At 33.8% G+C, this 18,117-nt stretch overlaps 1 protein-coding gene across 1 annotated transcript; it reads right to left on the bottom strand.

Moving 5' to 3' along the window:
• Positions 1–1,147: 1,147 nt before the first annotated feature.
• Positions 1,148–17,775, bottom strand: LOC132759607 (uncharacterized). Its single transcript, XM_060751420.1, has 4 exons — positions 17,642–17,775; positions 16,907–16,988; positions 15,347–15,492; positions 1,148–1,560 (listed from the first exon to the last, which is right to left on the bottom strand). The coding sequence occupies exons 1-4, from the start codon at positions 17,700–17,702 to the stop codon at positions 1,163–1,165; spliced, it is 687 nt and encodes a 228-aa protein (XP_060607403.1). The 5' UTR covers positions 17,703–17,775; the 3' UTR covers positions 1,148–1,162.
• Between the last annotated feature and the right edge of the window lie 342 nt (positions 17,776–18,117).

Below are 18,117 nucleotides of genomic sequence, written 5' to 3'. Positions count from 1 at the left end.
TTACATGCAATGATTTGAACCAATAAAAACTAAAATAATTATAAAACTTCCTATTGATTGTTAAATCTATGAACAATCCATTGCCTTCTTGTGCCATTGTTACAAACAATGATAGTATCATAAAGGCTATTTCATATTGTCCTATTTAAACAATTGAATGTTGAGAAATCGATGTGGCGAGCATAAAAAAGTCAGAGTAAGGAAGTATCGTGGAGAATTTACATAATTGTCAAACTTATATTTTTGTCAACGGAGAAGTATTAAAGTTCTATCTGGGTTAGCTTTTAGCATGTAGTTGAAATACGCAATAAATCAACTATGTCTGTTACTTTTTTGATACCTCTGTCAAAGTTTAGCATTTCTTTTTCTTCTTTTTTAATTTTTAAATAGTTTTCCAATAGTGAAAACTGTCAAAAATCTATATTTTAGCAAGTTACAAATGAGCTACTTCATTGTGTAAACTTACTTTAGTGCACCATAAAACAATAAGAGTGAAATGTCAAATATATTTCTAAAACTAATTATGTTTTCAAATACTTTTGAAGCAATAATCTATGAATAAAGAATCAATTGATTTTCTACATTACACGTCTATTTGGTGGCGAATCGATTCATTTCAGATTTCCACTGTTACAATGTAGACGTTTATGAATATTGAAGCCCAAGTTTTGCGTTGCAAGTACTTTTACTGCCCGTTGTTGCTCTTTTCATTGTTCTCTAAGTATTGATTTTGCTCTTTACTACAGATGGATTCAAAATTTCAGACACTACATGAGCATTAAAATATTTCATTGAATCAAGCATTGGTACACCACTTTAAAAAAGTACTAGGAAAAAGTTGTATGATGAATGTAAAACATGTCTAATTTTACATGTACCCATATCACCAAAGCGCTATGATATTTAAAATAATGGAAACGTAAATATCCGGTTTTCATTTATTTAAACTGTTTAATAAATTCATGTACATGCTAATATCTATATACATTTTTGGCATTACTTTCCTCCAAACATCTTTAAGTGAGTATGCACTATGGTACGATTGAAAAGAAGACATAGATATATATGAAAAGATAAAGGTTTAGAAATATTGGATTTTGCCATTTTTTTCGCACTAGTAATTTGGTTGTGGCGGGAGAAATGCAGGATCGCTGGTTCCTGCTTAATCACCGGATGGCGGAGACGGGTCAAAAGTCGGTGGACGGCTGAAATGTATTGATGGTGCACAAAACTTTACTTGTTGTTCATACGTTGGTGGTGGCGGGGGCTTTGCAGGATCGCTGGTTCCCGCTCTATCACCGGATGGTGGCGGCCGGACAACAATCGGTTGCTTTTCGAAAGACATTGATGGTGGATCAAAATTAACTTGTTGATCATACATTGGTGGTGGTGGCGGGGGAAATGCAGATTCGCTGGTTCCAGATTGTTGATGCGCGAGAGGTTGTTGGCCATACATTTGTGGTTGACCATACATTGGCTGTTGTCCATACATTGGTTGACCATAACCAGGTTGGCTGTATCCGGGAGGACCTTGCTGTCCAGTTGTTATGACTGCTACACCTGCATGTATGATAATTTTATATTAAAGCTTTACATAAACTTTTCATCTTAGTTTTTCATCTGTGTTAATTTGTGTAATATGTTTATACTCTTGATATATAAATAACTTACATTTGATACACAACATTTTATTTCAAATCGAAATAATTCAAACATAATTCGTATATATGATAGCACAAAGTATTGATATATTTTACCATTGTTTACAATTGATACGGTTCAAACGTTTCACATAAAGACTGGCACATCAAAAGAAATTTTAAAGCTAAATCTATTTATCAAATGATATTTAAATCTACTTCTAACACTTATTTATCGAATGATATTAAAAACGGGATTTACTACTTTTCAAAAAGTGCATGAATTCATACATATACATAAAATATATTCAGCTTAACCCGTTTGTAATCCATTCAGCAAAGAACCCTTCTAACCCAACGGAGACACTTTTAACGCAACGGAGAGACAATATTAACGACAAGGAAAGACCCTTCTAACGCAAACATTGTTTCAAAATCGTTTATCATAGAAATGTTCTGAGATATCATTTTCAAAACTTGCTAGTATTGTTAAAACTTGAAGTTAGGCTATTCCTTCACATTATTCAATAACATAATTCAATGTGAAGAATGACGTGCCCTACACGTGGAAAATCTAAGAATTCAACTATCTGTTCGAAGAAAGTGATGTGATATAATCAGATGTTTTTATTGTTGAATGTTAGCCACAATGAAAACATCTTTGAAACATAAAATTATTTGCATGATTATAATCTCGAAATTGCACATAAGCCATAAGACGGACCATCCAAAATCTGAGAATTAGACCATCATTTCCACTAGTTTTGCAGTGCAACTATTGCTTTCAGATGTAAGAACTTTGTTTAGAAGCATACTAGTGCTGCAAATTCATAGGGTAAAATGACACCGAAGTGGTCTATGTCAGCCAACAGCAAGTTTTATATACCAAATTGTTTGTCTTGGTCTGTAGTTTCCGGAACGAATATTCAATTGGTTCAAGTCCGATGCGTAGCTTAAAAATCCAAGATGGCATCAAAGATGGCCGCCAAATCCCTAAATATTCTAGAATATCAATTTTTGCTCATATTTGTTTCCGCTTTTGTATTTCAAGTATTTTTTTTTGCACGGAAGATATCATTTAAAGCGTTTTATACGAAGAGATTTAATTTTATTGGACAAAACAGATTGCTTTTTGCTTTTTTTTTCGTAAATAAGCAAAACTAGACCTATCACTGAAGGTGATTAATACCCCAACCAGCAACGTTTTGAAAAATAAGTAGTCTGAAGAAAAATTTCAACACAAACTATCAACTGTGTACAAAGAAATATTTCAATTAATTGTAATCCCACCTGGGGTCTCCAAATAAGCTTGCTTTTCACAAAGTTTGATTACAATATCTCATTCCTAACTCTAGTTATTGTCCGGAAACCATTTTTCTATTTTTAGGAATGATGACCTTGACCTTGACCCCAGGGGGGTCCAAATGCAATACCAACCCAGGTCTTTATATAAGCTTGCTATACACCAAGGTTGATAACAATATCTCATTCCTAACTCTAGTTATTGTCCGGAAACCATTTTTCTATTTTTAGTAACGGTGACCTTGACCTTGACCCCAGGGGGTCCAAAAACAATACCAACCCAGGTCTTCATATAAGCTTGCTATACACCAAGTTTGATTACAATATCTCATTCCTAACTCACGTTATTGTCCGGAAACCATTTTTCTATTTTTAGTAACCATGACCTTGACCCCAGGGGGCCTAAATGCAATACCAACCCAGGTCTTCATATAAGCTTGCTATACGCAAAGTTTGATAACAATATCTCATTCCTAACTCTAGTTATTGTCCGGAAACCATTTTTCTATTTTTAGTAACGGTGACCTTGACCTTGACCCCAGGGGGTCCAAATGCAATACCAACCGGAGTTTCCACATAAGGTTGCTATATACCAAGTTTGATTACAATACCTCATTCCAAACTCTAGTTATCGTCCGGAAACCATGATGTGGACCGACCGACGGACCGACCGACAAGCTGACTCCTATAAAAACAATACCAACCCAGGTCTTCATATAAGCTTGCTATACACCAAGTTTGATTACAATATCTCATTCCTAACTCACGTTATTGTCCGGAAACCATTTTTCTATTTTTAGTAACCATGACCTTGACCTTGACCCCAGGGGGCCTAAATGCAATACCAACCCAGGTCTTCATATAAGCTTGCTATACGCAAAGTTTGATAACAATATCTCATTCCTAACTCTAGTTATTGTCCGGAAACCATTTTTCTATTTTTAGTAACGGTGACCTTGACCTTGACCCCAGGGGGTCCAAATGCAATACCAACCGGAGTTTCCACATAAGGTTGCTATATACCAAGTTTGATTACAATACCTCATTCCAAACTCTAGTTATCGTCCGGAAACCATGATGTGGACCGACCGACCGACCCACCGACAAGCTGACTCCTATATACCCCCCCTAAACTTCGTTTGTGGGCGTATAATAATGCTAAACATATGGGTTTTTTGCTATGATACTCTTGTCTTAGCTTAAACAAAGAAATATCTATTACTTATTTTGTTATTCCACTATTGTAATGTATTCATGAGAGTAATGCTTTAGTGCATTCATATCATATCTTAAGAAATCTATCTTTGTAATTATGCAGTAAGACATATAAAATGAGAGGCGGTACATTAAAATAGTTTTTTAATGTAAGGTTGTAACTGGTACTTATTTGTTCTATCAATTATTTCCCCAAATTTTGTGTTTCTGTCAAATTGTAACTTCTTTAGTGCAGTCCATGTAACTGATTAACATAATAAACCAGGAATATGATAATTTGCTTCTGGTTATTTAATGAATTAGTGTTCAAATCGTACCCCACCCACTATGAATAAAAATCTAAAGAAACTGACCCCTCGATTATACCGATTATATGGAATGACAATATTTACGTAAGTTAATAAACATATGGTGATTTTCAAAGTGTGATACTATTACAGGTATCCTGTCAGATCTAAAAATCTGTTCAAAAATGTGTTACCAATTTAACAAGCAATTATCATAGTATTGCAAGCAATCCATAAGTCCCCTACCGGTAAGAGCCCAAGCAACATTCTGAAGGGCCATTGGCCATTTACTTATGTTCCTATTTAAATAAATTTGTTGAAAAAGTTCTTTAGAAGTGATCACAGGAAACAGTTTTTATGTACAGACAGACAGACGGACTGAAGTTATTTTTTAAACATCCCTGTTATCAAAATATAACATTTTTAAAATCCTATCATGATTGAAGACGTTGGAGTAAAAATAACCAATTTCTCAAAAAAAGTCTAAGTTCAAAAGGGGCATACTTCTGGATATAATCTTGCTAGAGTATTGAACACTCACAAATGTTGAGTGATAATAAGAAACATTTATATGAAGTTTGAAGTAGATACATTCAGAAAAAGAAGTTATTAAAAAAAAAACAATGTTTTTTTCATAAAAATTTTATGTTCAAGGGAGGTAATTCTGATAAATTTTGTGCTAGAGTTGTAAACCTTGTCACATATGATGTGGTTGATGACAAGCAACTTATATTTAAAGTTTGAAGAAAATACCTTAAGAAATAAAGTACTTATAGTGAAAAAACTTAAAAACTAGAATCAGAAATCTTGAAATTCAGTCTATTTGTTGCCATAGCAACCAGAATTTTCAACATAGGAAGATAAGAAAAGGATGTTCATAATTTCCATACTGCCATCTACCCATATGTCAAGTTTCATAAAAATATTTTCAGTACTTTTTGCATTATCACTGGATCCAGGTTATGTGTAAAATTTGTCATATTTTCAGTCTATTTGTTGCCAAAGCAACCAGAATTTTCAACATAGGAAGAAAAGAAAAAGACGTGCATAATCTCCATACTGCCATCAATCCATATATCAAGTTTCATAAAAATATTTTCAGTAATTTTAGCGTTATCACGGGATCCAGGTTATGCGTAAAATTTGTCATATTTTCAGTCTATTTGTTGACATAGCAACCAGAATTTTCAACATAGGAAGAAAAGAAAAAGACGTGCATAATCTCCATACTGCCATCTTTCCATATATCAAGTTTCACTAAAATATTTTCAGTACTTTTTGCGTTATCGCGGGATCCAGTTTTGTGGACGGACGGACTGACGGACGGACAGACGGACGGACGGACGGACAGAGGGTAAACCTAAAGTCCCCTCCGGTAAACCGGTAGGGGACTAGTAAGCATGATTTTGTTGTAAGTTTACCTAAGGATTTGAAAAGTACAATGTATGCAAAACAACCTCTGCTCCTTTATTTATATGTTACACACTTGCCCCTCACCTCTGTGGGTTCGAATCCCGACAGGGACTTTGGATTCTTTCATGTGAGGAAGCTATCCAGCTAGCTTACGGAACGTCGGTGGTTCTACTCAGGTACCCGTTCGTGCCTGAAATAATGCACGGAAGGGCACCTGAGGTCTTCCTCCACCAGTAAAGCTGGAACGTCGCGATATGACCTATACTGTGTCGATGTGACGTAAAACCCAAAAACAAATAAACACATTTTTTATGTCAAATGAAATGTAATTTATTTTTTGAAGTTTCTTAAATTGACAAAATAGTCATTTAGAAAGTCTGATATTTTATCTACATAGATCATTACTCTGTTGACCTTCAGTTTCATGAAACATGCATAGTAGTCGGATAAAACTTAATGTTTCTATAAAATCGTTCAGCTTGGCATTATATTTGTGTTTGTGTTATTTGAATTCCTTCTCTTTGACCTTTTTTCGAGTTATGTGGTTCTTATTTTTTTTTAAATAGTGTATAATAACCCTTTGGATAAAAAGTGTATGATAACCCTTTGGATATGTTACTTGCTTTTAAAATTTATATTTTGACCTTTGATCCCGTTTTATAAATTCATTTTATTTAGTTTAGCCCACTGTTCTCTATTTCTTGTGGACAATAAGTTGTATGTCGTGAAATTGCACGACATTTTACATTGAAGATACTATGATCACTTTCGTATGAATACATCTATGGACGTGTCTTCACTTCCTTTAAAAGTTCACCAGTTTGTGTAAATTGAGAATTCTGCTTAAGCCGGTGCTAGAGGCTGTGGATGGTAGGTACTTTGCAATTTCCACTACCGGTATGTTCCTATATGACGACACAGTGTAAATAAAATAAATCCCCGCCAAGTAAAATTCTAACAATTGTTATGGTTACACTAGACGAAATAAATAAAATACATACATGATCGTGTAAATATGTACAATTAAGGTACAGCCTAATTACCATAACCAAAGTACTCGATGCCTTAAAGGCAGGCAGAGCAACAAAAACGTCACGTACCAAGACAGAAGACGAAATTAAAACTGTTACAATTAAGAACGCACAAAACGTCAAAAATGAAAATGTTGCAGGCTCGGTTTGATTGAGCCTTTTCATGAACGGCACTGTTAAGTGCAAACTACAGTACACGCCCCCTAGCACCGAATTAAGCAGATTTCAGCATTTAATCACGGTTATGGTGAACTTTTGGATTTAGAAACAACCGCAGACGCGCTTATATTGTGGTTATCATGGAACCTTCAATGTGACACGTTAGTGTCATTCCATAAAAAGTGGCGTATGGTCCCCAAATACAAGAATGTGTGTGCCCTAAACAAGAAAACAATAAGCGGAACTAAATAAAATGGAATTTTGAAAGGGGATCAGAGGTTATGAAGCCTGCATGCCACAGATTATTTGTTATCTCCACATAAATCAGGCCTGATTATACCTAGACGTAAACGAGTTTCACGACATTATTGTTGTGCTTGTAGTATTTTTAGTTTCAACTTTTCGGCATTTTCTAGTTGGGTGGTTCCAATATTCGTACTTGAATAATGTTGAATCACCCTTAGGATATGTTGCCTGCTTTTTAAATTTGTCTTTTGACGTCTTATCTGTGATACGCAGGCTTCATAACCTCTGATCCCCTTTCAAAATTTCATTTTATTTAGTGCCGCCCATTGTTTTCTCGTTTAGGGCACAAGCTTTTTATTACTTGGGGACCATACGCCGCTTTTCATGGAATGGCACTACTGTGTCACATTGAAGGTTCCATGATAACCGCCGTATGAACACATCTGCGGATGTTTCTAAATTCAAAATTTTACTATTTCATGTTTAAATGTTGAATTCTGCTTAAGCCGGTGCTAGGGGGCGTGGACGGTAACTTGCACTTTCCAGTACCGTCCATGAACAGGCTCAATCAAACCGAGCCTGCGACATTTTAAATTTTGCTGTGTTGGGCTTTCTTTAGGGATTCTGTATTTATCTATTTTAAAGTACAATTAAATTTTAAATATATTTGAATTACGACGACAGGACTTTGTAAAATATTTACGTAATTTATGATAGCGATAGCCTTGTTAAAGAAGTTTGCCAGTAATAAATAAATTGCGTTCATAAGTATCATCCACACGACGGCAGGCCCAGGCAAATCTAATTTACTTAGAAATATATATACCCAATATGATGTTGCACGAAGTACATGTGAACAGTTAACAACGTTATCTAAAAAAAAAATTACATGTATCATAGATATTAGTTACTAAGTTATTGTTAATGATAGAAATGTTTAAATTTGAAAATATTAAGAGTTTGTTTTATTCATTTTACGGTCACTTGGATATATTTAAGATTTCACTTGATCAAATTTGATTATTCATGATAAGGATATCATCTAGGTAGCGGTAAGCTTTTTAATTTCCCCGGTTTTGTAAAATAGTAGGAAATTTGACATAAAATTTTAGTAACAAATAAAAGTAAAAAATAAACAACATTATTGTTTTATGTTTGTAAAAATTAGAAAAGGGAAGATCCTTAGAGAATAAAAACGGAAAATTGTAATTTCAAACTCTTTTGATGGAGTCGTTCAGAAACCCATATCACGTTTATAGTCCCAACAAGTAGTTCCAACCCCTAACTATAAAATTTTTAAATACTAGCCCCGAAGGAAAATCGCCCGGGTTAGCTAAATTGGTAGAGCTTTGGACGGAATGGGAACCCGTGTTGATCCCGACGGGCGGGTCACTTTCGTTGCCATTGATTATAAAATAGTTTTAGGGTTTTTGCACTTTTTCCACTGTCGCTAGTAAGAAATTCTCCCTTGCAAAGGGGGCAACTAGCACTGATAAACTGCTCGACAGTCTGTCCAGGAACGATTCGATGGCTGGTAAATTCAATATGGTTACTGCCCTGATCCGGATTAAAAACTACCGACACAAACACCACCTTATTAATATAAAATAGATAAATACAGAATCCCTAAAGAAAGCCCAACACGGCAAAATTGAAAATGTTGCAGGCTCGGTTTGATTGAGCCTGTTCATATAACACTGGTAACCTGCTGTTGCAGACTCGGTTTGATTGAGCCTGTTCATGGACGAACATGGAAAGTGCATGTTACTCTACGCCCCCCTCCCCCCAGCACATAGTATTACTATCAAGTACCCGCCAGGGAAATGATAAACTATTTTCGTCCAATTGAAAGCTCATCTTAATTCCTCCCATGAAGTTAACAACAAACTTGAAACAAAATGCTCAAAATCATATACAGGAGTTGTCAGTAGGACAGCGTGCTCGACTATTCTCAGTGCTTGATAGTAAAACAATGGGACATAATATTGTAAAAACGGCTTGATACAGTGACCTCCTCTGTACACAGGTTGAGATTATGATGGTGTGTGCAAGGTCTCAAAGCGATATGTCGATGGAATTTTAAAATTATCTGAGGTGGTAATGTAAATTCAAAGTTGAAAAAAGGGGCATAATTCTATAGACCTCCTCCAGTGTTCAAGTAGTGGGCATGATGGTTAACAAGTGTGCAAGTTTCAAAGCCATATGCCAATGGACTTTGATAATTATGGTACGCAAACTTTAACGCCGACGCTCGGGCGACTAGGATAGTTGTCCTTAATCGTCGAATAGTTGAGCTAAAAAGAAACTGCCCTCATAATATATATTTTCAATTCACTCAAAAGATATATATTTATATTTATATACTATTTTATTCATAATTCAGATCCAGTCTAGCAGAAAAGTCTCTTACTGTAAACTGAATAACCTACCCATTTTAAATGTTGTAGCAAATTACATTTTACATTTTAATGTATACAATGTATATTATATAAGTCATCAATAATTACAAAACTCCAAATATGATTCAATTGTAGATTATCATATGTTAAGCCAATGCCTTAAAACAAGAGCTGCATGTCTGACAAGCATGCTCGAATATTTAAAATCAACAGCCTGCATAATAAAGAAATTCTCTTATTCATAAAGTAGTATAACTCTTTGAAATAAAAACATGTTAGAGGGAAGTAACCTACAAGAATGATGGTTGTGGAGATAAATCTTGTCCGAGAAATTCTGTAAGTTAATTAAATAAATAGATATTATTATTATTTCCTAATAAATGCTTAGCTTATGGGTCTTGAACAGTGACCTACAAGTATAATCAAAATCACATTTGAAGACTTACAATGAATGTTTATGGCTAAGGAGAAACAAACTTGCAAACAAATCCTTAACAAAAGGCTAGTATAAGGTCAACGCAAATACCCAATTGCAGGTCAGTAAATTAGTTCCTTATTGTGTGCATTAAACAAATAAAAGAGATATTTCAACGTTTAGACATACATGCAAGGCATTTTCTATGAAAGGTAAGATGTCTCATCACTAACCAATTACATAAAATTGTTAATATTTTTGATATCATTATAATAATATAAAACAAAAAAAAAATTATAAGTTGACTCCCCGTCGTAATACCCCATCCGCTTTGTATATGAATTTAGATCAATAAAACACATTTATGGCATAGTTCGCTTAGTCTTACTTATTCTAAATATGTGTAGATTTGAGCCGTGTCATGACAAAACCAACTTAATTGGTTTGCGACCAGCATGGATCCAGACCAGGCTGCGCATTCGCGCAGTCTGATCAGGATCCATACTGTTCGCTTACCAACTCTACTACAAGTAGGAAACTGATAGCGAACAACATGGATCCTGATCAGACTGCGCGGATGCGCCGGCTGGTCTGGATCCATGCTGGTCGCAAACCCATTATGTTGGTTTTGTCGTGACACGGCTCATTTAGTTTTAAGCTATATTAAACGAAATCATGAATGTTATTCAGTTTAAACAAAAATAAAACTAATACGTTACACATATTCAGAAAAGGACACCCAATTTGCAACATATTTTTTCTTTTTTCGTTTAAATTAGGCGATGAAAACTAGAAAAAAAATCAATAAAGTTAAAATTTATAGCATGAGTATGTTGAAAATAAGGAATTTTATGCAAAATTTTAATTGATTTACAAAACTGAAAAAGGAAATAAGCCAACGTAAATATACTAGAATATTTAGGGATTTGGCGGCCATCTTTGACGCCATCTTGGATATCTTAGCTTCGCATCGGGGTTGGGCCAAATGAATATCCATTCCAGAAATTACAGATCCAGACGAACATTTTGGTATATCAAACTTGCTGTTGGCTGACATAGACCACTTGCCCCTCTAAATAGGCTAGTAAAATGGGCTGATTTGCAGCACTATACAGTGTATTTAGAGTGTAACTCTTGTTTTCATTTTAAAATATTTTTTTGCGTACGTGAAGCGAGACTGTCCATGTCAGAAATACTTTTTTATGAACAGTTCACATAGATGTTTATCTATTAACTTTATTATGGCTACATGACAGAGAAGTATGAAATTATTCAATTTTTTTGTAATAATTGCTGTTGTTAAATATTCGTATGATTACGTTTCAATTCACAGGCATGTTTTTATTTATTTTGCATTGTGTACTGTTAAATAAATTAACTTCAATTGAATTGATTGTCGGCACGCCACGTATGACATGACGATTTATATAAATTGTAAATTTCTATCCAATCGATTCCGTGGTAATAATAATATATTGAAAAGAAACGTAAGTGTTGCGTTACAAGTGCAGATCTACTTGCCAAATTCCAACATAAAAAGCAAATACAAACTATTATTATAAATGCTTTTGAGTGGATCCGTGAAATTCATATTTGATATTTTCACAGTGACATTAATCAAAATATAATTTCACAATTTTCAATAAAGACGTCCTTCATGTGGTTGTCACTTTAATTTTCTCTTATAATTACGACATAATCATGCTTGTTTAGAGCAAAGTAAAACAGAAATTGATAAATAACTTAAATTTCAAACGTAATCGACAAGATAAAACTTACTTCAATTCATTCAATTTACCGGTCACCAATTATCTCTAATGTTTTATGTCATTCATAATATTTTGATAATCACCATGATCACATGCAAAACTACTTTTTTTTCTTTCCTACGAGCAATGACTGTAATCACTGCGGTATACCGTACCCCGGATATTGCTCGATAGCCTATTTCGCGACTTTGAACGATGAAAGAAGGTAAGTTAAGTGACGATATTTAGTCACTTTGATTTGGTTTGATATAAATTTTATAGAAAAACAAATACTTCGATAATTATCCTAGTTATTGAAAACCCAAAAATGTTGAGAAATAGCTTTGAAATATAATTAGGAGGTAAAATTCGTCTCTTTGCTCATGTGATAAATGAGCTCGGATCAGTCAAATTTGATGTTTTTGTGCATATACTTCCTTAAAAGAAAAACTTGAATCGAGTGAAATGTGATAATGATGATAATGTTTATGTTGTAAATGTTCAATCAACAATAGAACCTCAGATGACAGTGCATTTTGAGAATAAATACACATGTCAGTGTACCGAGTATTGCGTTGGAGTTGCCCGCCGGTGTCTCGAGTATTGCTTTTTAGTGTAACGAGTATTGGTTATCAATATAGAGTAAATGCAAGAAGTAAATACATTTAATTTAAAATATTTCTTATTGTGTATACTTATATATTACTATACATGTATGTGCAGAACATGCAGAGTTCGGAGGTACTTTACTGGAAACATCTGCTTTTCATCAGATGAATCAGATTTTCATTTCTGCTCATGAAAAATCTCAGTCGAACGAACTCAGCAATTTTCTGTGTTTACAAAGTTCTCGTTGCTATCGAAGGATCAACCTTTCCAGAATGTGTTAATAATTATTGCATTTCTTACTTTAAATAGTAAAAAATGCATCCAAAGTGAATTAATGCTGCCTCAAGATTGTCGATTAGACGGTATTGAGCAAGTGTGCCAATATCTAATATCAAACGACTTCCTACTAAGCCAAACATCCATATAAAGGTATCTTTCGGTCATTTTGCGCCTGCACTCTAGCAACGTTACCGTTTGCACGTGAAAGGTGTTTCGTTATTATCAATATGCCGAGTGGGTACAGCTCAAAAAACGGTATAATGGATTTTGATAAGATTATGATAAAGGGCAGGAGATACAATAAAAAGGTTATGTTCCTTATAACCTTTTACCTCATAAAGGCGTGTTTTGGAGGCTTTACACACCACCCCTTTTGAGGCCTCAAATAGTGTAAAACATGCGCTATTTAGGCCCTAAACACTGTTATTTCGTTTGACAAATTTGTTCAAAAGAGTGATGACTTTTTCGGCGCCACCCCCAACCCATTGAAAGATACATCAATGGGGTGCCACAGGGGAGATGTGCCCTTCTGTTTGGGGGTTTTAAGTGGGGCCGAGAAGTTTGGGACTTGTAGGGGAGGCTAAACTGCCTCAGGTCGATTTAAAGGTACCGTGTAATCAACGCCGAAAACCTTAGACTTTATCTCAATCAATTGAAAAGTTGCTGCACCTGGAAGTCAGTTTAGATGGGGAAAAACAACGAAAAATAGAGACTGTTGGCAAATTTGAGACGTCCCCCGTTGCCATGGTAACTGGAAATTTAAAATAGAGCATGTTTTTCCACAGGCTATGGTGCAGACAACATTTGTGCCCAGTCTGATCAGTACGTATTGAAGAATGGCGTGAGGGATGTTGCACTTATTCATTATCCCTCATGTACAGACTCAATCAAACCGAGTCTGCAATTCTTATGTTATTTTGTTGTGATTAATGCTTCCGAGGGATCACTTTGTTTCCAGAATTTTATAGTTTCATAGCAGTTTAAACTTGTAACAAGAGGCTTTATTCAATTAAACAGCCATTTTTCGCATGCTCATAAGACGATACCGGCATGCTTGGACGGCATTAGCACTCGGGCCAACATTTTTCTAGGTGTGTCGATATGTTTCTTAAGACAAACTTGCCCTGTAAAAACCTATTATTAATGTCAGCTAAATATGTTTTGTTATTCTTCTTCTTTTCAGAAATGGTCTCCTTGATCACAGTTTCTTGAGACATGTATTTAAAGATTTGTATCATCAATTTTGATGGTTCTACCCTGCTCCCGAGCCTGCTTCCGACCCTGCACACATTTTATTTCATCCATAATGTGATTTTCAATCAAATGGGAAATTAAATCCCTGTATTTGCCAGTAGAAACAGAACAGTAATAACACTGAAAATGCATTGTTGAATCTGAAATATTTGAATAAATATCATATAAACAGTACATTATCAGCAAAATGAAATGGAATCGATATACAGACGTGAAATTTAGACAAAATTATCAATGTCCCATACTAATGTGCTCATTCTGTTTTGCAATACTCTGTATACTAAAGTTGGGCTAATTTGCAATACTCTGTACACTTGAAATCAATACTCGGTACACTTTCTTGTATCTTTTTTGGCCTGTATCTTTTTTTACTTTCAAATTTTTTGCCTGAAATTTGAACAAAGCATACTTGGATAGTGAATAAAAAAATTGCTTGATTCAATTTTTTTATATTGGTTAATATAATAATTTCTAACAATTCTACAGTATCGCGGTCAGTATTTTCTAGTAAGCAGCGGGTAGTTTAATAAATTTTACATTTACCTGTAATACTTTTACGCCTCTTAGAGCTACAACAATACCTCTAGATATATAAAACCCGTTTAGATAAATGAAATAGTCATTAGTTTGAAAAATATTGTCACTGAACTTACCTTCGTTCCCCGTTCACAGTCGCGAAATGGAATGAAAGTCCTCATAATATCGAGCAATATCCGGGGTACGGTATACAGCAGTGGTAATGCAACGTGTAAAAGTATGTTTTAAAAATTGCGGTCGCTTACATGGCGGCTTAGAGTAGCCTAATATGTACTTCCGCCGTTTCGAAAAATTAAGCTCTGCGTGATTGTAACTTTTTCATCTGCTAGGACTGCTTGTTTTAATTATTAAAACGTGCAATCATTCATATTATTTGCTTAAAATAAATGACATCATCGCCATTTAACTTCGATGTAATGAACTTATTTTTTAGCTGTAGAATTTATGTATTTATGAGGAATTCGCCTGAAATTGAGGCTACCAATGGGGAAAACAGATTTCGATATTAACGAAATTCCATTTTAACTTGTATTTAAGCATGAAATTTAAAAAAAAATTGTTTCGTTGTTGTGTCAAAAATCCTCTGTGTAATGAACCAATTTGCCATAAAAAACTGAATTTTCTAATGGGTAAGTTGGGTAAAATTATTCTCATCTATTAAGTGTTAAAATTTATACTCATATAAAGAATTATAAGAATTATTAAAGAATTATTAAGAATAAAAGAGAATGAGTTAATTTTGCCATCATCGACAATTTTAAAAGTATCATAACTTTTGCCTAAAATATATGATTTTTCAATTTGGCACATACCAGCTGGTTGTACCGGTTGAACGACTTGCCCCTGTCGATGACTTTGTTTAGTTAAGCAGCATATTACAGCAACGACACAGCTGATGAAGACGATACAGCCTATCACTATACCAATTATTGCTCCAACTGTCAATATATTCTCAGAGCTAAAAAATAAATGAGCATAGTATTAGTCTTTGTCAATCCACTTTTTTTTATACAATGAGAAGGCCTTGAAACAAAAATCTGCTTGTCTGTTGTGCATAAACTGTCTTAAATAGAGCTTATTAAACTATTTATTTCAACATAGTGTCTATCTTAATAAAGGGCGTATGCCTACGAAAAATAGGTCAAAGACTAAGCTAGTTATATGTATACTATGAAAGTTCGGTGGTGACATTCAAGTTCTAGAATTCTGAGGTTCATTAATTCACTATTTCAACTTCACGAATTCACAATTACAGCATACAGAATTCACAAATTCACGATTTCAACCTAATGAAGGTAAAGTATTGAACTCGTGAAGATGTTAAATTGAAACCGTAAATTTGTGATGTTAAAATCGTGAAGTTTAGAACGTGAATCCGTGAAGTTGAAATCGTGAAATCGTGATTTTATGTAGATGAAGTGGTCATGTCGTGAATTCCATATGTTGAAAACGTTAATTCGCAAGTGTAAAATTGTGAATACATGAAGATTAAATCGGGTAAAAGTCCCACAGGCCTTTCGTAGCTACAGTCGCTCTGGAGCAGTTTAATTATTTGTTTTTGTTTTTTTTTAAGTATTTTAATAGAATCAGGTCGATAAGTTTAATTATAATTATACTAATGCACCGCGGAATAGAGCCAAAAGTTTTTTCAACATTAATGGAGCCCTACCCTACAAAAATGTAATGTCCGTTTACTAAATAATATAAACGGTTATGAAACTAAACAAATTTATGACATATCATTTACCTCCCCCTCCCTCTTTTTTCATAACATATTCTAAATTTGGCATAAAATTACAATACACATTTATAGCCTATACCATTAACGATCATGTAATGGAAGAATATAATGCATCGTATTTATTACTGTGGTCAGAAAAAAGTCAATTGCCGTGTATCATTTACATTCTATTAATAAAATACAAAACAATAGAGAATAATCGAATCCCCTAAGAACGCCAACAAACGGCTAAATCGAAATGTTGCGGCTCGGTATTTTGAGCGTCTTCACACTGGAAACTAACACGCCGAAAATTGAAAAACAGTTTAAAGCTAAACATTTTTTCATTCTATTTTATACATGTGTAATTGAATGCGCATTATTTCAGATGAAACCAGGAAGAATTAGGAGAAACTTATTATTTTACATGTTTGGTTAGTAATTTTGCATGATGTAAGCTCTCTAGCTATCGCCGTAACCATTGAAGATAATTTGCATTCAGTTTACCTTTGTTTCCTTTATGAATAATGTATACGGTATACAGTACAGTACTCTGATTTACGCTTGATTTAATTTATTATTAATTTATTTTATGATTTAAACTTTAAATAAAAAGAGCGGAGAGATAACAAATATATTCGTTTAAGCTTACCAGCATCTGGTATTATATTCACAACAATAGTACCCATCGTCACAAGATCTGTAACTCGAGCAATATTCATCGGAAAGCACACCTACAAAACAGTTAGTGTTATACATGTATATCTTTTAAATTATATTCATAACGATGTCCATATATCTTTTATATAATATTCATAACACTGTTCAAGATATCTTTTAAATAATATTCATAAAACTGTCCAATATAACTGTTGAATAATATTCATAACACTGTCCAATATAACTTTTGAATAATATTCTTAACAATGTCCAATATATCTTTTATATACATGTAATATTCAGAACACTGTCCAATATTAAATTTTATAAATATAAAAAGCATATGTTCCTTCACATAATTATAGAAAATTGATTATTTCTTTGGGGGATACATTATATCTTTATTATTCATGAGTTTAAATTTAATTAAATATTTTGCCAGATTTTTAAATTTGATATAACATCTTATTCGATAATACCTTATCTAATAAACAAAATACAACTTATATAATCAATATAATACTCAATAGTATCGAAGTGCCAGTCTCGTGATTATTTTTCACTTAAAATGGGAAATGTTTCAACATCTTATTTTTCTTTCTCCTTTTTACCGATTTTCTATCTAATTACATCTTCTACTTTTGCTTCAGTTACGCCACCAATTCAAATAATGAACATAAAGTCAATTAACATTAAGTTCAATAAGAAATAGGGATTATTAACTTACCGGGAATAAATTCTGCTATCAATAATAGGCACGGGATAATCGTCTTCATTGTAGCCTCCATATTAAATGAACAACTGCTTCAAATCAAATGTTTTCTAATTTACAAGTTATACTTCCTTAGACCTGAAAAGAATCACTGCTCCGTGTCATATGTATTGATTACCAGTAACTATGGATTATCGATTGAAAGTCCATTTTTAAAAAAAAAATACAAATATGCAATAAGGCCAGTCATATGTTAATGTTAGTAAGCTTTCAATAGTACAACTTCGTCTTCATTTTTATTGTTTGTTTGTTAACAAGAAAACACCAGATAAAGCTCCATGACTCCAATGTTACCTTGTGCAGTTCTATGGAAGTTTGAGAAGTGTCCGTGTTTTCAACAGCAGGAACCTAACTATTTAAAGAATCATAATATACATTCTATTGATAGCATGTTATTTTCACCTGATATGTAATTGTATTATTGTCCAATG

This window comes from Ruditapes philippinarum, unplaced genomic scaffold, assembly GCF_026571515.1.
Source record: "Ruditapes philippinarum isolate M1 unplaced genomic scaffold, ASM2657151v2 ctg12347_1_1_1_1, whole genome shotgun sequence".
Taxonomy (NCBI): Eukaryota; Metazoa; Mollusca; class Bivalvia; order Venerida; family Veneridae; genus Ruditapes; species Ruditapes philippinarum.
This window is presented reverse-complemented; position numbering and strand designations above follow the sequence as displayed.